Genomic DNA, 22,500 nt, shown 5'->3' with positions numbered 1-22,500 from the left:
TTATATATACTAACTCCGAGATTGCACAAACACAACACAAAAGCTCACTCACACATGCACATTCTCCAATCCCTCACACACACTCTAACTCCCACTCAAAACCCTTACAAAACACTCACTTACCTGACATAACACCTACATCCACACACGGCACCGCGCACCACCAAAACACAAACCCGGACATTACGTAGCGCAACTTCATAACCGCGAATTCGACATATATTCGACATATGTAAAATTCGCGATTATGAACGTTCTTTATTTCAAGCATTCAACTTTATAGCTTTGATATACTGAAATTCGAAATTTCAGTATTTTGATGTTATAAAGTGAGCCTATATATATATATATATATATATATATATATATATATATATATATATATATATATATAGATATGGTAAAACCCTTACAAGGTTCATAAACAAAACAAAAGAATGGGAATCTGAATTATACAACATACAAAAGAACTTATAAACATCAATAACAATGAATCAACAAATTTTTCTATTAATAAAAGGACAATTGAATAGCTGAACAAAAATGTAATGAAATCCTAATTCATAAAATTAATTTGGCATTAGAAAAACTCAAACTAAATTCATATTCTATAACACCAAGACACTTGCATAATTTATCCATAAGAATCAAAAGACAATCTCGATTAAATAAAATCACTAACATCATCCATTAAGGGAAAAAGAATAAAAAAGCAGTGGATATAAGTGAAATTTGTGATGCTTTTAAACATCATTATGCAGAACATTATGGAACTAGCAAAACACATATCAATTTCTCAAATTTAGAACTAAACTTCCCCAAAGTCATGAAAATACCAGAAAAATTAAAGTTAGATGTTCAAAAAAATTACACATAAAGAAGTTACAGAAAGTATTAAGGAAAGTAAGTGGAATAAAACCCCGGGAATTCATAGGTTCATATGTCAGTACTAGGCTATCGGCCCTAGGGCCTATACAAGCCTAGCCATAACAATTCCCTGGCTATTTCTTCCCACACTATTTACTTCCCTGGACCCCTGTCTAGCAGGGCGACAGATGTGATCCCCTGGGTGAATTTTCTTTCTCCCATCCAATCATCAAGGATCCATTTGAAGAGGGCCAAAGAGGTGCTCTGCTTGACATGTATGGGCAGTCTATTCCAGAGTGTGGGGAGTCTCTGGGTCAGGAACCTATCCCTCCAGCATGTTTTGTTTATTGTGATGACAAGGTTTAGATCCCTGGAGTGTGTGGCTCTTAGGGATTGAGATTACTATAAGTGTAGTATGTCCAACAGCTCTGGGTTTGACATGGCCTTGCATGTTAAGCAGAGATCGCCTCTGAGTAGACGATATGGGACAGAGTATAGCTGGAGTTTTTTTTAGATGGCCAGCATAGGGCATCTAATTTAGGCCTGGGATTCTTTTAGTGTGGTATTTCTGTGGCCATTCCAGTTTTTGCAGATGTCTTGAGAGGAACATACCAAACGGGGCATTGTATTCTATAATGGGTCTAATGAGGGATGAGTACAGTGGGACAATGATCTCTTTTTTTCTGGATGAAAAGCCCTTAGTGATGAGGTGTACCACATAGAAGGTTTTTCTGACTGTTGTGATGATGTGGTTATCGAAGGTGAGACCACTGTCCACCTGTGTCCCTTACTCTCTTATCACACTTTCAGTGTTTAGTGTACTGCCACCTATGTGGTAATTTACGGGTACATGTTTTTTTCCCAAAGGGGATAACCATACATTTCTTGACATTGAGCTTGAGCCCATGGCTTTGGCACCAAGCATCTGCTTCTGTAAGGCCCTTTTGTAGAATATCCACATCAATAATGGCTCCCAGTTTGCAGTCATCTGTGAACTTTGTTAGCCGGAGTCCCTTAGTATTGGCCTGTACTTCAGAGAAGTAGATGCCAAACAAGAGCGGTCCCAGGACTGAACCCTGAGGTACACCACTTGTCACTTGTCTGGAGCTGGATTTGGAGTCAGCTACTTATACAGTGTGGGTTCTGTCAGTAAGCCAGTTGGCAACCCATCGAGTGATGGAGGGATTAATTCCCAGCTTAGTAAGTTTATCTATTATTCCAGAGTGAGGAATGGTGTCGATGGGCCTTGTTGACGTCCAGATAGGCTGTGTGGACAGACTTACCCTCGTCTACAGCTCTGCAGACTGATTCAAAGAAGTCAATCAGGTTCAGGAGACAAGATCTGCCCTTCACAAACCCAAACTGGGTGGGGTCCAGTGTTTGAAGGTTGCCAATGTCTTTGTTTATAAATTCCATGATAATACGTTCCATGGCATTGCATCAGCCTCATCAAACTGATGGGGCGGTAGTACCCAGGATCCAAAGTGGATCCCCCCTTGTAAAGTGGGATAACTGTAGCTGTGCACCACTCAGTGGGCATGAAGCCTGAGTTGAGGCTATGATTAAACATGACACTTAGGTGAGGTGCCAGTTCATTTTGTAGTTCATGTAGTACACAGCCCGGGATGTTGTCTGGTCCCATGGATGCTGTATTCTTAGCTTTGGAGAGTGCAGTTTTTACCTGTGTGGCCATTATTAATGGAATTTGGCAATCTTTTGGTAGTGAGATGGGCCCTTTAGGGGGTGAGAGGGGGTGAAGTTGGCACTGAATCGATCTGCCAGGATATTGGCAATATCCTTGTGATCAGTATATTTAATGCCATTCTGTTGTAGCTCAGAGCAGATCTGAGCATTGCCATTTCGATTCTTGACATAGCTATAGAATATATAGTCATAATTTATAAAATTTTATATATATATACATATATATATATATATATATATATATATATATATATATATATATATATATATAAACTAACAAACTTCCAAAGCTAGGAGGAAAAACACAGAGGCAAAACTGACTTTGCCTCTGTGTTTTTTCTCCTAGCTTTGGAAGTCTGTTAGTTGTAAGTGTTTTATTTATTCCTTTTTTATTTTTGTTGGTTTTAATATATATATATATATATATATATATATATATATATATATATATAGTTCCACTTGAAACCATCGAATGTTCGGGACATCGACATTCTGATCATCGAGATCAGAACATCGATGTTCAGAACATCGAAGGTTCAAAGTGGAAGTGCCAGGTAAGAAAAATGTAAACTTTTGGGTGCGTATGCAGGGCAGCAAGGTGCCCTGCATGTTGTGTGTGTGTGTGTGTGCCATCTGAGTGCTGGCATTGCATGTAGGGTATGGGAAATCTCCCGTTTAGCGCTAATGCATATAGCGGTAAATGGGAGATTTACCCCACTGTAGTGCGATCTCAGAGTTGGAATATTGAAGTAGGGGTGTGTGGGGGGCACAGGTGGGCAAAGCCCCCCTGCATAAAATAGTTTTTGAAAGTTTATGTCTTTTTCTGTAGTTTACTTTGAACTTTCGATGTTCTGAACATCGATGTTCTGGTCTCGATGATCAGAACGTCGATGCTCTGAACATTTGATGGTTTCAAGTGGAACTATATATATATATATATATATATATATATATATATATATATATATATATATATATATATATATACATATATATATATATATATATATATATATATATATATATATATATATATATATATATATAGGTTGTACATCATTTTGTCAATCACACTTCATGCGATTTACATTTGTGTGAAAGTGCCTTTTCGCATAATGAAAAAATTAATGCCACAATGTCGAACCTTGCAACAACAAATGCAATACAGCATTCGTTATTGTAAGGTTCGACAGTGTGATGCAGATCGCACTGTAGTGGGGGGCGGGAAATGTTCCCCTTCCCTCACTGTAGTTCAATCCCGGAGTTTGTATATTTAAGTCACAAGGAGTGTGGGGGGTGCAGTGGGGGCTTGCCCCCCAGCAAACACATTTTTTACTGTGCAAGTTGCAGAAATACTGTTCCGGGAAGTGTGGTGAATGTTCAAATTATGTCGAATTCGAGCATTCACCACTTCTGAGTTCGACTTTGTGTTCAACATTTTAAATTTTGCATTTTTGTTTCGAATTAGTAGCAATTCTCCGTTGTTTAATTTGCCGAAATAATAATAAACTATATATATATATATATATATATATATATATATATATATATATATATATATATATATATAAAATATATGTATATTTACACACACACACACACACACACACACACACACACACACACACACACACACACATGCGCCCGTGCACACATGCACACACATAACATTGTTTTGAATTAATTTGCTTTGGAATCCTATTATTGACAGTCAAAACCTATTCTAAGCATGAGTCATTCAGGCATTCTTTTCTGCTGCATTTATTTCTGACCTTCAAAATTCTCCATAACCATAAATTTTCAGTTTTTTATAAGCCGTATTCTCAGTGTGTTAACTGACAGCAAAACCATTTTAATACTATACCAGTACTATACCTTCAGGTAGCAACTCAGAACATAAAACCTTTGTACACACTGAACTGTCTAAACAGTGTTAAGAGGACTGCTTAAGTCATGTATACATTTAAATTAGACCAGCTTTATTGATATTCCGAAAAAAGCATTTCTCATCATCCATTCGCATATCAGTTTTGTAGACTAATGTTTGTTTTTGTGCCTTTGAGTGAGGTTAGGTGTTTATAAATACAATCTGTTAGATAAGTTATACTTACTGCTTTAATGATACTGAGAAAACGGTCATAGCTGATCAGGACTATACTAAATTCTGAAGCAAAGCATAGAAGAGTATCTGTTATTAGCCATACTTTACAAAGATCTTTTCCAAGTGTCCATATTCCAGAGAGTACATAAGGAGTGTACAAAGGGATAGAAAATGCACCTTAAAATAGAAATGCAAAAAATATCTGGTTAAAAAGAAATGGTTAAGAAAGTTGCACCAGAAAAAATTAAGCACAGCAGAATTTGTTTAAATATTTTATTCTTAAATGTATTTATTTACGTACTGCTATGATTTTTAATTCACATTAGGGCCTTCCTTTTTTAGCATGGTATATCTGCCTATCTATGTATCTGTCTCCCTGTCTGTCTGTTTATCTACCTATTTTAGTGATTGCTTTTATTACAATGACTATGTCTCAACCAAGGAGCAGTAGATTAACTGTCATATAACCAACATCAGGGAAATTAAACAGAACAATGACAATTAAAAGTGGTAGATCAGGAGATACACAAATATTCAGGAGAAATGCTTGGGTCATCTGGCCCTACTGGGGGGGGGCAAGAATCTCATGAGTGCTCTAGGTTGTGAATGGCTATGCTGTTAAGAAATGTTTATGCTGCTGGGAGGAGTTAACACTATTTTATAAAGTTGCTGGTTGATGTGTATGAGTTTGTTTCTGGGAATAGACAGGGGTAGTGCATAGAAAAACTCCGCTGCAATGTTTATAAACAATAAACCTAACCATATGTGACATCCCTCTTCTGGGTCAGTGATTAATGAGCATCAATCCCCATCACTGATAACAGTGGGGAATGTTCACTGAAAAAAATAATAGACACATGCAGTATTTAAAGATGCAGCTCTCTGCACCAAGTACAATTTCCCTTAGCACACAGGGAATGCACACTCAAGTCCTATGGCTGGGCTACCTCTTCAGGCCCCAAATAAGATTCCCCACTGACATAGCTATAGAACTGAGTTCTTAGCCGGGTGTTCCAAGCCATGTCCTCCATCACCCTCTCTGTGAAATCAGTGCTTTCACTGTACCTGTTCAAAGTAGCTGACACACACATTCTCTCTGAGTTTTGATTTTTGCACATACATACGCACACACACACACACACACACACACACACACACACACACACACACACACCTGGGAAAGGCTGGCACAGCATACCTGCACCCAGACTATAAGATAGATATACTGCCAACAGAACACTCAAAGCCAGCTACTCTAAGGCTCTTAACAGGGTACCCAATTACTCTTAGTAAAATTAATAAGTATACGAGTGGTAGAGCTTAACCAAGTGTCAAGACTTTCAGTTCATAGTTTCAATTTACAGGAAATAAAAAAAAAAAACACAGATGGAAAGACTGAAACAGATACAGAAAACAATATTTAGTAAATCTCCCTATATTTTCTTAACTGACTGAAAAATTACTATTCTCTGGTTACTTACTAAAGCAAGACAAGATGAAGTGGATGAGTGTCTTTGTTGTCAGATCCAACACAGAATGCTGAGTGCTACTGACACAGCTCTCTCTCTAGTATCTAAGTACAGTTTCAGTGCTGGCTACAAGATGACAACACATCTGGTTACCTGACTCTGTGGTACCCACACTACATCCTTACTAAAAATTGAGCCAGGATCTGGCACAGATGTGTCAAATGCACACTTAGAACTTTGCTGAGGCTTAATACAGCATCTGGAAGCTATACAACTATTCCAACACTCCCCCCTTCCTACAGAATGACTTTTCACAGACATTGCATCTCTGCCTGCATTCAGACCTGTGAGTTAGAATCTTTATGGCTTAAAACAAGTAATTTAATTTCAGACTATTTTTCTTAAGGTTAGCTGGGCTGAGCTTAACCCCTTCCATTCCAGTATCTCCTGTTGAAAGATATACATTTAATCAGTTACAACAATTCAGGCTGGCATACATGTATACCTCTTTTCTGTCCAGCAGGACCCACTGATGATAGATTTTTAACACAAACAACTTTACAAATGCATTTTAACACAAGCATCTGTACAAATCAGTTCAATATTCAAATGATATATAATTCTTTAGAAAACTCCAGCTACCTATGCTGGCTTATATTACAGATGCACTGCTCTACTACCCTTGTCACAGCTGGCATTACCACAGATCATCACATCTCTCCCTGCTTTGAAGACTCAAGCTAGTTTCTTAAGTTGCCCTGGAGAAACATTGTTTGAGAGAAATGAGCCTGTTTGGGAATGTATTAACCCATACCCTGTCTTAGCCAATCTGCATTGGCAGTGCTGACCCCAATATGGTGCTGCACCAGGTGGGTACATCCAGGTTTCCCAGTAAACATGCTCCAAAACTCCTGTGACACTGCAGAGATTTCTTGAACCTGAGTAAGGGATAGCCACTGGGACATTGCTCCCCTTGCACTGAGGTGTCCATGTGAGCCTCACTGAGGAAATCACTCACCAGACCTCCGTCATACTCCTATTGGTATCTACTGCAAATACTAAGCACAAGGGCCTCCCTATCATTGTAAGGCTTTATCATGTTACCATGGTACTGTTTCTGACCCTGCCTCTGGCCTAGCAGTTTTACCATGTAGTTAACATCACTGACTTTCCTTACCACTTTGAAGGGATATTCCAACGCTGCCTGCAGCTTATTGTGTCTGACAAGGATGAGCACCATAACCTGCTGTCCCATAGCATACTTTCAGGCTCAATCATTCCTGTCATACCAGACATTTTCCAGCTATTAGGTTCCTGCCAGGTCAATTGGGCCAAGCCCATGAGCTCCCTAAGCTTTGTCCTGAGGTTTAGGACATATGCCACAACAGACTCCTTGTGGGATTCACACCTTCCTCCCACTCATCACAAATCAAATCCAAAGGACCCCTCACCCTATGCTTATACTGCAAATGAAAGGGTGAAAAAACTGTGGATTCCCACAATACCTTTCTGTATACAAACAACACATGGGGTAAATATTTGTTCCACTCTCTCTTAAACTGGGCTGCAAATGCCCTTAGCATGGTCAGAGTTTAACCTCTCCACAAGGCCATTAGTCTGGGGTTGGGAGGGAGTAATCTCTAGGTGCTTCACTCCACAGCACCCCCACTGACAATCAGCAGGCCTGACATGAAAGTGGAACCTCAGTCAGTCAGTATTTCTCTCAGGAAGTTATTCTGCTGAAAATATCTAACAAAGCATTTGTCACCCTCTCTGCCTGGATGGAGGACAGAGCCACCACCTCGGGGTATCTCATAGCATAATTTACTACCACTAGGATATATTTCTTCTGTGTGGAACTTGGAGTACTCAGAGGCCCCACAATAACCATAGCTACCCTCTGAAATGAGTCCTCAATCACAGGCAAAGGCAATTAAGTAGCTTTGACCTTGTCTCCTGCCTTGCCTACTTTTTGGCATGGCTCACAAGTTCTGTAGTGCCCTGTTACATCCCTTGCAATCCCAGGCCAATAAAAGTTCTGCATAATACATCTCTTGGCACACATTATGCCAATATGACCTGCAAAAGGAATGCCATGGGCTATGGCTAAAAGTGTCAGACTGAAGGGTCTAATCACTACCAACTGCTGCATTACCTCACCATACAGCCCTCCCTCAGGGATCCACTCTTTATACAGTAACCCTTTGTTCCAGTATACATACTCTCCTTTTCCTTGAGAATCAGGTGCCTCTGTAGCTACCTTCCTCAAGCCTTGTAGTGTATGGTCCAAGATGTGAGCCTGTCTCAACTCTGCCTTTGTGACCCTTCCCAGCTCCCTTTCCACAGGAAGGCTTGTATCCTCTGACAGTGGTGCCTCACTGTCAGCCTGGGTACTGCCACTCACCTCTGCCCTTGTAGTCACTCTGCCCAAGGGAACATCAGTACCTATCAGCAGCTGTAGCTTACCTTTAGGCTCACTGCTACAGGGTAGGTCACTCCTTGAAAAAGCCAGATCACGTGCCCCAGCTTCAGGTGTGGGGTCTGTGTGGGTCTCCCCCAGGCTACCAGACCCACATGTCTGTCTCCAAGCCTGACATGCACACAAGGTTTTGCATTATCAAAATCATTCCCTATCAAGACATCTGCAGGAATATCCTCAGACGCACCTAATTGCTTGCTTCCTTTTCTACCCTCCCATTCAAGGTGAATCTTGACCAGAGGTATTTGGAATGGGTTCCTCCTAAAGCTCTGACAGAAGTAGGCTGCCCAAGCAAGCACTAATCTTTTTTACAAGTGCAGGCTTCACAATGGTTATGTTGGAGGCTGTGTGTCTCTGAGCAGTGTCCTGTTTTCCATCCACTAAGATAGGATATAAACTCCAGTGATACTTTGGTACCCTGTCATCTCCAGACAACTTACCACTGGCATAATGTTATTCCCACTTGCTGGCTTCCCTACCTTTTGTTCCCTGCCTTACTTCAGTGGATTGAATATGCCCCTCTGGTTAGATTTGTAACATCTAAACTTTGATCCTGCCATGTACCTGAACTAGTGGCTTTCCCTGTTACTGGTGGACTCTGTTGGGGTGGTTTAGGCTGCCCACCATGGATTCTGTTATATCTATGTGCAGCACTGGGTATCTTCTTCTTGTACAGTGGTAGCCTGCTTGCTAAATAGAAATCCCCATTTCTCCCCAGCTCATCTGCAGAGTTACATTCCCGATCTGCCAACCAGATTCTTATGTCCTTGGGTAAAGTGCTAAGGGCTTGTTCACACACCAAAAGGTCTGCCAGCCTTTCAAATGTGGTGACCTGACACACACACTCACCCACCTATGAAAATAAGTGTTTAGCTCAGCAATATAATCACATACATTTTCATCTACCTTACGTTTATCCTCATGAAACTTTTTCTGTAAGTTTCAGGTTTTACCTTAAAACATTGCTTAACCTTGCCTTAATTTATACAATCAGTATTACACAATTTAGAAACAGGGGTTACAATTTTATCATGGAGTAAGGGGGTCAGGAACCATACCCAGAGCCCTCGGTCAACAGCATATTCTCTATATACTCTTTCAAATATATGAATAAAACTACCAGAGTTATCACCTTCTGTATACTGTGGAAGAAATGTAATGACCTTTTTTGCTTCTGGGGTTCATGTATTCCCTTTACATTACATCCATGCTCCTGTCGAAGAGTCAGCATATCCCTCTCATGTTGACAGTGCTTCTCATTTTCTTTGGCCTCCAAACACAGCAGTCTCTCATTTTCTTTGGCTTCCAAAGACTGCAGCCTCTCGGCTGATTTTAATTGCATGCATTTTGCCTCCAGTTCAAGTCTCTTTAACTCCAGACTGTTTTTTAAATCCTTGGAAGAAAAGCTAATCTGTCCTGCTTCTAAGGGCTGCACATCCCCAACTCCAGACTGGATGTCTTCCTGGTTGCTGGTCTGTGCTGCAGCTGCGATTAAGGCTAAAATCATTTCCTTTTTTAATCAGGTTGGCAGGCACCAGTCCTTTGGATTTGCACACTTTAGCCAACTGATTCATTGTCAGGTTTCCATAATCCCCAACTGATATCTTTGCCTGCTTTCTATGACTAAACTAAACTAACTAAAATAAATAAAACTGTTCCAATAAATGAAACCCTGTATGTTTACCTTGTGGCTGCTGAGAGTGCACACACCTTTACTGACAACTGCTTACAGGCTGTAGAAGTTTAGTTAATGTCCCACCACTGCCACTAATATGTGATGTCCCTCCTCATGGTCAGTGATCAAGGAGCATCAGTCCTTACTAATGACAATGGTGGGGAATTTTCACTGAGAAAAAATAATAGACGCACACAGTATTTTTAAATGCAAATCTCTGCACCAAATAAAATATCCCTTAAGAATGCAGAGGGAATGCACACTCCAGTCCTGTGGCTGTGCTACCTCTCCAAGCTGCAAATAATACTCCCCACTGACACAGCTATAGAGCTGAGTTCTTAGCCAGATGTTACAAGCCAAGTCTTCAACCACTCTCTCTGTGAAATTAGTGCCTTCAGTGTCCCTTTTCAAAGTAGCTGACACACATACTCTCTTTGAGCTTTGATTTTCACACACACACACACACACACACACACACACACACACACACACACACACACACCTGGGAAAGGCTGGCATAGCTTACCCACTTTGCCACCTCTACCCAGACTATAAGGTAGATACACACTGCCACCAGAATACCCAAAGCCAGCTACTCTTAGGCTCTTACCAGGGTACCCAACTACTCTTAGTAAAATTAATACTTATACAAATAGTGAGCTTAACCAAGTGGCAAGACTTTCAGGAGCGTGGAGCCGCAGTGCCACTAAATAAATGCAAGTACGCTCTAAGGTTAAAATATTTTCTAAAAGATCAGCCACAATGAAAGGTTTAAATATATTTAATAGTAAATATTAATAATATGAAACTACTGAATATCTATTTTCAATAAAAAAAGAGTTTCAATTCACAGGAAATATAAAAAAGCAACACAAGTGGAAAAACTCATACAGATTCAGAAAAACAATATCTCCTTATATTTATCTAACTGACTGAAGAATTGCCATTTCCTAGTTACTTACTAAAGCAAGGCAAGATGAAGTTGATGAATGTCTTTGTTGTCAGGTCCATGACAGAATGCTGAGTGCTATTGACAATTCTCTCACTAGTATCCAAATACAATTTCTGTGCTGGCTAGAGAATGACTCACATCTGGTTACCTGACTCTGTGGTTCCCACACTACCCCCTCACTAGAAATTGAGCCAGGATCTGGCACAGATGTGTCAAAATACACGCATAGAACTTTGCTGAGGCTTATTGCAGCATCTGGAAGCTATAAAACCATTCCATCATTTCCACCCTTCCTGCAGAAAGGCTTTTCAAAGATATTGCATCTCTGGCTGCATTCAGACCTGTGAGATAGAATCTTTATGGCCTAAAATAAGTCATTTCATTTCAGACTATTTTTCTTAAGGTTAGCTGGGCTGAGCTTAACCCCTTCACTTCCACTATCCTCTGTTAAAAGATACATATTTAATCAGTTACAACAATACAGTCTGACATGCATGCATATTTCTTTAATGTCCAGCAGTAACCTCTATCGATACATTTTTAATACAATCAACTTTACAAATACATTTTTAACACAAGCATCTGTACAAATCAATTTGATATTCAAATAACATAAAATCTTTACAAAACTCCAGCTAGCTATGCTGGCATATGTTACAAATGCCCTGCCCTGCTCGGCTTGGCATAACTGGCACTACCTTACATCATTACACCATGTATATGCATTGAAATGTCACAGGTAGAATTTTAATGCCATCTGAACTTTGAAAATGACTACCTTGCTGGTGCAAGATGGAAAAGAAGGTAATTTAAGGAGACTACAGACAACAAAGGCAACAGGTAGATATATGCGCTGCAGCAGGAAAGTTAATGTTTAAGCAGAATTCTGTTAATAAAGCAAGGTGAAAGAAGAGCATGAATTGCATTTAACAAGGTCAGCACTGTAATATACAGGAAGAAATTTGGCCCATGTGGATGATGAGACACACTTTGAAGAAGTATAGAAAGTGGCAAAGAGAACTTGGTAGATACGTACTCATTACAGACACGCCATGAAGGGAATGAGAATGGCAAAGATTGCAGGAACTGAACTTGCAGGAGAAATACCCACAACAAGGAAACCTTTAAGGTCACAAATGGGAGACATTTTGAAACATTCTAAGAGCACTTTGAACAGGATGAGTATAACAGATTGTACCATAGGTCATGTGACTGAATCAATGTTGGTTAGCACAATGCACACAGTTGTAACAGAACTGTTGGACTATCTTTGTGCTGTACTCAAATCCATATTACACATGAGCATTATTTTCCTTAGCTCTTTTTCAATTCAGAATGAAGACATTTCTGGGCAGTTAAAAGTGGAAGGTCAGTAGACATGTGTTTACCCTTTATACATAAGACATTTCACATAGCTTTTAACCAAGTTCTACCTCTGTCATTCTGATGCTGGACAACTGCAAGGTTAGCCAGCTTAGTCAGGATCTGTCAGAAGAGATATGAGTGAGGGGCTTGAGTATAATTAGCTGCATGCCAACATAGAGGATGCTAAGTCTGGTTGAGTGATCACAAGTTTGTTTACAGTGGGGCAGCATTCACAAAGCTGCAGCCAGAAGCAGGAGAAGTATAACTGCAAATTGCAGGGCAGTTCTGCAGTACTCTTCAGTTACATCTAAATAGATACATAATATGGGACAAAAGTCATAACAAGGTGCAACAAACCATAATCTTCATCTGTATTAGGCAAAGACAATTGAAAAGTTTATAAAAGTGATATAAACAGCATTGCAAATGGAAGTCATCTAAGAGTTCATAGGTCAACTAGACACCTTATTCCAGCTAAGAAAACCAATTTGCAAAGAGCAGAAAATGTTAGAGGCTGTTAACAGTGGTCAGTCCATGGTATAATAAACAGCCACTCAAGGGACCTCAATCTCTTTTATAAAATTAGCAGGGTGTGCTGATGGGAAAGGTATGTATAACAGAAAATACCACTACTATGGAACTGTCTTCTACCCCACATAAAGCAGAATATTTCTCTTATTCTATTCAAGTACAGTACGGATGAATAGATAGATAACTACAAATTAATCCCTGGTTTAGCACCACTTGGACCTCATGTATACAGGAAATATGTAATTACCTCATTATAGCCTATTAAGTACCTATGAACCATGCACACTGTTTATCTTGAACTGGTCAAAGTTGTTGACACTATCCTTCATGCTGGTATTATTGAAAATTACGTTGTCCACTAGAGTGCAATTTGGCACACAACAGATCTCAAATTGTGAAAATTGCTGGTACCCTACTTAAATGTAAAACTGCAACTTGTGGGGTACCACAGAGATCATAGCTTGGCTTTCTCATATTCAATACTTATTTTGCAAACATTCGTATCCCAGACGTTCAGATGCAAAGTTTGCTAATGAGTGTATGTTAGGCACTATTATCAAACAAAATCAAAAACAAAATAAAACATGCTGAAAGGACAAATTAATCATCTAGCATTTAGCTCTTTTCTGGAATAAACTGTTCCCACATGTTAAACAAAGTGATACCCTAGTATCATTAAAAAACAACCTTGATGCTAGAATGAGCTCTAGCAAATTTATCCAGGGCTTGACTTCATTCACCTTATTGGAAACAAAAGGTACTCCATGAGGGATGGTATTCCCAAGATGTAAATGTTCTCAACCTGGAAACATCAAAAATCTGGACAAGGCCCATGAAAAATAGCCACAAATCTGTATGCTGATTAACATAAAATTTGCATGCATAATTATGTAACCCACCCACTCAAATGGAATTGTGGGATACCAACTTTCAAATGCAAATTGAAGAACAGACAGCCAAAATATGGCACCAGAGTCCCCCTGCAGCCATTCCAATGTCCCATTACCTGGCAACTTTGCCCCAGTTACCATAAACACTAATGTCTGCATACTGCTTTACTTCTACAATGATTATTTGGATTTTATTTTTACATTTTATAGCACAATGCACAAACACTAATAGAATTCTGCTAAATAAAGCAATACTGTCTCAGAATAAAAATAGACTTAGCATTACAACTTCTCTGCCCTTAAAACTCACATTCATTGAAACAGCACTTGAAACTCACACCACATCCAAAGAAAATGCATCTGGCTAGTGGTGGATAAAGACTACCTTTGGGCTGTTTTCAAATCATAGGCCCCTTGCACACAAAACAAGAAACATACTTGCGTCCTTTGATACACCTTCCTGACTTTATTAAATTATATTTGTTGTATAATACAGCACACTTGTTACACTTAAGTTAGAGCACATTTTAAATTTATTGTTTGAACATTTTTCCAGTAAGCAATGAAACAAAATGCAAGAACCAATAATGACAAAACTGCCCAATTCAGAACATTTCCATCATAAAAGTCTACATACACACACACACATACACACACACACACACACACACACACACACACACACACACACACACACACACACACACACACACACACACACACACACACACACACACACACACTATATTTAAAAATAGAATGACAGTAGTGTAAGGCATAGGCATCTTGCACAGCTTCTCGACTTATTTTCAATTTCAGTTTTTTTCCATGTTTCATTTGGTTCTGATGATGTCCCCGAAGTGTTATGCAGGGAAAGAAAGTGCTTAACTGTGAATTGTGGATTATATGATTAAAGATTTCATGATATCAAGCTACCTGGTTTTGCCTGCTATCTGGAGCTTATGGTGTAACTACTGCCTTATGGGCATTTTATTACTATTACTGGTCATTTGTCTGGTGTCCTTCCCACATGGATTTCATTGATTAACCAAGTATAACTGAAATAGACAAATCCATGTTTTCATTCAGTGGTCTGGTGCCACAGCTGTATGGCACCTCTGAGAAAGCTGACCTGATCAAGCTTCTCATGATCTGCTCAGTGGTGAATTTGTAATAGAAAAAGAAACAGTACAGATCTTAGGTCTTAGGATGACCTCTGACTGAACTGATAATCTGAGCTCCAAAACCTCTAGTCATGAGTTACCAAAACCTTCCAATTAATTTCATTTTGAAGGTTACTATGGTGTGGGGAAGGTACATGGTTGACATGTCTCCAGAGTAGTAACATCTCTGTGAAGCTCCACAGGAGACTCTGAATAGTAGCATGTATTTATTTATTTATTTGCAAAATTACATAAAAAATTGTAGGACTAAAGTTACACTTCAAGATTTCCTGAATGAAGGTGATGGGCTTTGCAGAAAATAACTATTATAGCAGTTTTTTTTTCTTTGCCTCTATTAGACTAACTTAACTCTGTTCAGTTGTGACAAAGAAAGAACTGCAGCATGAAGATTCAACACCCAGCAAAGACTTTCAACAGTTACTTACTTCAATCCAGGATCTAACTACGAAAAAAAAAAAAAAAACAGCAACTTGAAAATAAAATAGACATACAGCTAAAGAACTTGGGTAATGCAGTGTTGCAGCAGTTGGCATTGTCTCCTCACAACAAGAGATTCTCCAGTTTGATTCTCAGCAGGAGTTCCTTCTGTGCAGAGTCTGCATGCCCTCCTTGTGCTTGTGTGGGTTCCCTCTGGGTGCTCCAATTTCCTCCTACAGTCCAGAGACATGCATCTGGATTTTTTCTCCCTGGGCTTCCACTGAAAATGGGCTCTGTCCCAGTCGGATTTTCCCAGTTAACAAATGTTAAATAAATTTAAAAAAAATAAATCTGTATAAAGCAAACAGAAATATTAAATGTTTCAGCCCTACAACATAAAAATCAGATCAAAGAAATAGAAAAATATCCTGAATAACATAGAATGAAGAATTAAAGAAGAAGGAAGTTAAGGAGATTTTCACTAAAATAAAATACTGTCCTGAATTTGTCCATTAAACAACTTAAAAAGAAAAAAGTCATGGGCATTCAGAATTGCCATAATGCTGAAACACCTGATGTTCTTAAGGGTCATTTGCATATATCCCATGTGCCTCTAACACAAGAGGTTTGAAGAATCACACAATGGAAATTCTAGCTTAGTTCAATTTTTCTTTTAGTTTTTACTGATTGTTTTTTCTGTATGACCTCTTTACTCATTCTTTTAGTAAAATAAAATACTTGGTAACTAACAAACTGGAGGACCTTGAAAACAGAGAAAGGAGGGACAAAATTAGAATCTGTGGTAAACTAGAAAAAAAAAGAAAAAAAAAACTTGAAGGAAAGGATATGGTGAACTTTCTAACTTTTTGGATTCTTCAGAAATCAAGACAAGCAGCATATTTATCTTGTTGAATCAAGAGAGCTAATAAGTCTGTTGGGGTAAACCCTCAAGCTAAAAGGAACATTAAACTTAGATCCATAATTTCAAAATCTCTGTCCTACATGGATAAAGAAGTAGTCTTAATATCACCCAGTGCTAACTGTGAAATTAAAGTATTATCTAATATAATCTGTATTGATAATGACTATTTTACTAAAACGTTTGAGAAAAGGAAATCTGTCTGGCCTCTGTTAAAAACATTAGAAAACAAACAATATAAAAGCCCAGCTAATATTTCTAACAAGAATAAATCCCCAATTGTCCTTAGAAATTAAAAGATTTAAAACTTTGGATGAGGATCTTTCCTTTGTTCATATTAATAAACTAGTAACAGACAATGAAACAATGAATGGTTACTTTCATTCTGTACTCTTCAGACAGGGTTTAGTATAAAGGTATGACATTTTTATAATTCTTCATGAGATTGTTTTGTTTCATATAGTCACTGTTATCATATTAATTTCTTCTGCTATGGTCCCTCTCTAATGCACAGTATTAGAGTTTTACTAAACAGTGCTGATATTGTACATGGCTATTTCTGAGACAAATAATCACGTTTATTCCTATGTTATTGCTTCTTAAAATGGGATCACTACATAATCTTGAAAGTTTGAAGTACCGAGTTTCAAACGTTCGAGACTATATAGCCAAAACCCCTAATTACCGAAAGACTAGAAGCATGAATTTCAAAATTCCGATCATAGGGAGTTTGACATTCACGCTTCTGGTGTTGTGGTATGGTGGAAGGTCAGGTAAGTATCTATGTTTAAATGTGTTAGTTAGGGGTTTAGTGTGTAAGTGTGTGTTGTGACTGTGATGTGTGTGTGCGAGAGGAATGTAGGTGTGTGGTGGTGTTTCGTGTGTTTGTGTATGTAGTGTGACTTTTGAGTTAGAATATTTAAGTAGGGGGGTGTGGGGGACACAGCCCCCCACATGGGGGGGGGTGCAGGGGGGCTTGCCCCCCACTTGTCTGTAGTTTAGGTTTGCGTGTTTTTGTTCTGGGGAAAGGTGTGTGTATGTGTGTAGTGTATGTTGAGTGTAGTTTTCGGTAGTTTGAATTTTGCGGTTTTAATGTTTCGGTATTTTAGCGTTTCGGGTATTTGGTCTCAGGATTTTTGGCATCGGTAGTTTGGGATTTTGGGATTTAGTAGTGGTTCCCTTAAAATGCATACCGAACACCAATCGTTCTTAATTACAGGTAACATACTGCTTCTTAAACAATGATTCACATTTCTGTTTGAACTGCTGTTCGACCTTTTTGCTGCATTTTATTATACACTATTCTTACATGGTGAAAACTGTCTCTGAGTCTACTCCATACTTTAAAGACAGAAAACATTTTTTCTAGAAACTGCAGACTAGCAACAAGCTCACAATCCTGATATAGCTTAAGAGAATAGTCTTCAAATAGTCTACATTACTACAACTGCACTATGAAATTATATTTTAACTGATCACAATATCAGTTAATTTAAGAAAACACTGTTAGTAGGTTCATAGGTGTATATTAGATGTATACTAGGCTAAAGATCACTGGGGCCTTTATAAGCTTAGACATGCAATTAGTTAGTGTCTAAGTGGTTATTTTAAGGGATGTATTTTAGATAGGGTAGTATTAATGGCTGCTTCTGTCCATCAGAGACATAAGGCTCAGACCAGGTATGCATTTCTGATTTTCCATCCACTGGTCTAGGTTGCGAAAATGTATAGGGTTAGGGAAGGGCTCTGTATCACATGGAAAGAAGCCTATTCCAGAGCATGGGGATTTCCTGAGACACATATCTGTCCCTCCAGTATGCCCTATTTAAGTTGCAAGCAAAATCTAAATCTTTGGATCTAGTAGTTCTGGTGCTGTTTGTTTTGCTGATATGCAAAACTTTGATTAGAGTGGGAACCAAGGATGCCTTGTATGCCAGGCATAAATTGCCTCTCAGCACTCTGTAGGAAACAAAGTATAGAGATAAGGCTTTGAGGCAATCTATGATGGTTTATACATGATCATGCATTATTGAACATTTTCCAAGTGCATGGAAATCTGATAAGAAAATGTACAGCAAAATCCTATGAGATTGAAAATACAAAATAAGCTATCAATATTATTTCTTGTTTTGTACATAATGCAGCAAAGTATTAGTTGAATATTAATCTCTAAAGGCACCATTGAAAAAATGCTAAATGTTGTCATACATTTTAAACATAAATCTTAGAATAGCTAATTAGCTGAATATCATATTGCTGAAAATATAAACTTTGTCTCAGTGTTGTAAGGGGATTATGATTTCTGAATCTCCCATATCCTTCAGGCCAATAAATATACTAGCTCTACAGCTAAGGCATATTAGAAATGTTAGGATGTGTTATAGAAGGTTCAGGTACTCACTGTGCTGTCTCATTAATGCAAATTAAAGAAGGAAGTATCAATCTGAAGATGAATTCAAAATCGCATTTTTACATGTAGCAACGCTCCCACCATCAACCAAGCCTGCTGTTTTGCCCTGTCATCCCATTTCTAAATATAATCAACCATGTCATCATTACACTTCTGGAAAAGCAAAGCAAAGAAATCACTAAAAACTACTTAATTTTAAAAAGTGCAATTTCACAGTTGGCAACACACTTGTAATATTTGTACTAGCTAGGAACTACCATGCTATTGGCATGGGGAACTCTTCCTCTGGTGAGCACTTAACTGACACTTCCATTTTTTTTAAATTGGATCAGTACCTAATCAACTTTGAATTCAAACAGTTATTCTGCTCCTCTGCAAAAAAACAGACAAATCCAAATATTGTGTACTGTCGCGAAAAAAGTTAACTGTATTGTATCATTTATTTCTCTACTTATTGCCTTTAGATCTGTTACAGTTTGTCATTATCTTACCTGCTATTAGTAAAGCACCAGCAATTTAATGAATGAAAGAATTGCATGATGAGTTTCATTGTAATTCTTGTACACTTACCTATAAAGAAGTCACAGATAGCCAGATTAAGCAGGAAATAATTTCTTGGTGTTCTAATTTTCTTTTCCATGAAAAATGCCAAAATAACTAGTCCATTTCCGATCACAGTAATAGAAATCATGAGTGAAATACATAAAGCTAGTATTATCTGAATGCTTCTAGAGAAATATGGAGTAGTACTCTGCAAAGATAAGGCATCTCCATTAGGGAAATATGGAGTAGTACTCTGCAAAGATAAGGTGTCTCCATTAGGGAAATAGGGAGTAGTACTTTGCAAAGATAAGGCATCTCCATTGTAAAAGCTTGACACATTTTGTATGTAGGCAGATGAATTATTTAGGTCAAATATCAAAAAATCCTCAGCCATAGCAATTTCAAGCCCTAAGACAAGATATACTAAGTGATTGTTTTTCCAGTTGGTATACAATATATTTTACAAAACTAAACTCATGGAATGATGTAATCTACGTGTTTGAATATAAAAAACTTTACCCTTAAGAAATCGTATAGATGCACGTTGCTGAGTAAACATATGAAGGTATTTATAGTAAGGTTTCTGAATGAGTTAATGTAAAATTTGGTACGTTGATATTTTTAAAAAAGAAAACATAGTGTTACTGTGCAGGATTTTAGAATCTCAGAATTATGTCTATGCTGCTACTAATATAGTAGCATCTTCCAAAAATCATATATGTGTAGTGCAATATAAAGAAAAGAAAATGGTTAATTCTTTAGTAACTTAGACTCCTATTTATATCTCAGTTTAAGTTGTTCTCTCATCACTTGGGACCTATATTTCCACCCTTCACATATAATTATTTCAGTAATTAGATTTGATGATACTTTCATAGCAGTAGGAACAAGCCTATTAGATATGTTTTCAATTTTGGCAGCATCACATTTTAACATAATTGCTATGACAATTGTTGTATGTAGAAATAATTACTCTTCAATAATGAGGCTTTTAAAAACATGGCTGCAAAAGAAAAGTTGTAAGTACTTTTCAATGAGTTACATCAAGTTGTGAAAATGTACTCTAATGCCAAGAGGCATTATTGGTTGAAAATTAATTTTCATCTTATAAGGAACATTCATCTAAAATATGAACACATGATACCCTCATGACAATCATTTTATGAGAAAGAATGCAACATAGTTTTAATAATGGAAAATGTTAGTAGTGCTTGTGTAAAGCAAGAGGAATTCGATATTAGACACTTTATACTAGGACTGAAATGTGAAAATTAACTTCTCTTCATCTTTTGTGTTATCATATCTAAGGTTTGTTCCAAAGTGTCAGAAAAAACATGCTGTACAATGATGACTGCAGATAGTCTGTAACAGCTGTAAACTGAACATAAGCTCTTGTTTGACTCATCACACATACAGGCATACATTTTGCTGTATTACCAAGCATCACTCCCTAGTATCAAACAGTGGAGAAATGTATTAATTCTATATGTGTATTCCTGGCTGTACATATACCACTGTAAATAATGCCAATATTTCTATTTTTCTTTTATTTCATTGTTTGCTGAAGGGGGAGTTTAAATGGGCATATCATTTTTAAGACAGTAATGGGTAGTGGTACAAATAACATCTGTCAGTATTCAGCACATTAACTGGGCTATGTGTAAAAATGTTAGCAGAATTTGATAGCTCATCGTATTGAGAACACAAATTACCAAAACATAAGGCAGAATTCACGAAGGCTTGCATGGAGTGTAAGAGACGTGCAACACTCCATGCAAGCCTCGCGATCCAGAAACAGCCCTAAACTCCGTGTAAGAGACCAGCTAAAACGTCTCTTGCACGGACTGGGCATGGACATGCTAAATACCTCACTTGCAGCCAAAAGGTATGCAAATGAGGTATATTAGCGATCCACGAAGCAGAAACCAGTCCGTGTAAGAGACGTTTTAGCTGCAGAAATGTACTCAGTTGACAACTGAGTACGTTTCTGCAAATTCCACAACGGAGCCATGTCAGCTCCAAAAAAAGGGTGCATATGAATCAGGCAGCATGCCAATGGCCAAATATGTGGCCATTGGCAATATAACCCGATGCCAAAATAATAAAAATATAATTTTTTCAGCGTCCATGTTTAAACCTAGCGCAGGCGCGGCTGGCGTAAAACAGGCTGCGCTGTATAAAACATGAAAATGAAGGTTATAAACCCACAAATGTGGGTTTCATGCAATACATGGAATGACAATGCAGGGACCAGCAGACCAAAAACAACATGGCCACCATGTAGTGGTTGCTAAGGGGGGAAGCTGAGTCTAAGACATGTAACTAAGCATTAATAGGCAATCTCATGTAAATGAGGGTTCGGATACTGAATCTCACAGTCACATAGCAAATGAGCACAGTCTGAGTAGTGTAAGAGATACATAAGGGGAGGAATAGAGTAGGAGATAGGTGACATCACAGGGGGGAATGGTAGAAAGAAATGCAGTTCATTGGAGGCCAGTGTAACATGACAGATGACAGGCACAGATCATGGAAAGAGGTGTGCCACTAGATAAGTCATGGAAAGTCAAGAAATGGAAGGTGTACACTGTTACTTACACCAAAGTTTCTTGCTGGGCGTGCATGCGCACGTGTGCGCACCATGAAGCGTGAGTAGGGCAGTGTGTGCATGTGTAAGGCAGACTGAGCATGTGTGAGCGTGTTGGGAGATGTTTAACACTGTTTGCGTGGGTGTGCATGCGTGTAGGGCAGGCTGAGTATGTTGGAGGCTGTTGGCAGACGCGTAACAGTGTTTGCGCGGGTGTACGCGCGTTTTAACCCGAATAAGTAGATTCTGAACCGTGTAAGCACGTGTGCACATGTGTAAGCCACTGTGAGCATGTTTCTGATGGTATGCACATTGCTCCCCCCTGAGGAAACAGAGAGGAAAAAGGAAGCAACAGAATTAATAGGAAGCTAGCAGGGATAACTGCTGAAGCTAGCAGGTGAAAGACA

At 38.4% G+C, this 22,500-nt stretch overlaps 1 protein-coding gene across 1 annotated transcript in view; it reads right to left on the bottom strand.

The window, feature by feature from the left end:
• The window catches only part of LOC122797049 (histamine H3 receptor-like), a 184,313-nt gene extending 164,413 nt beyond the window's left edge, over positions 1 to 19,900 (bottom strand). Inside the window, exons 1-2 of the mRNA XM_044065825.1 lie at positions 19,534 to 19,900; positions 4,683 to 4,849 (exon numbers count right to left, since the gene is read on the bottom strand). Coding sequence (XP_043921760.1) covers positions 4,683 to 4,849; positions 19,534 to 19,900 — 534 coding nt within the window. The remainder of the gene's footprint in view (positions 1 to 4,682; positions 4,850 to 19,533) is intronic.
• Positions 19,901 to 22,500: the final 2,600 nt, after the last annotated feature.

Source organism: Protopterus annectens, chromosome 3.part0 (assembly GCF_019279795.1).
Source record: "Protopterus annectens isolate FY-2018-M chromosome 3.part0, PAN1.0, whole genome shotgun sequence".
NCBI classification, from domain to species: domain Eukaryota; kingdom Metazoa; phylum Chordata; order Ceratodontiformes; family Protopteridae; genus Protopterus; species Protopterus annectens.
This window is presented reverse-complemented; position numbering and strand designations above follow the sequence as displayed.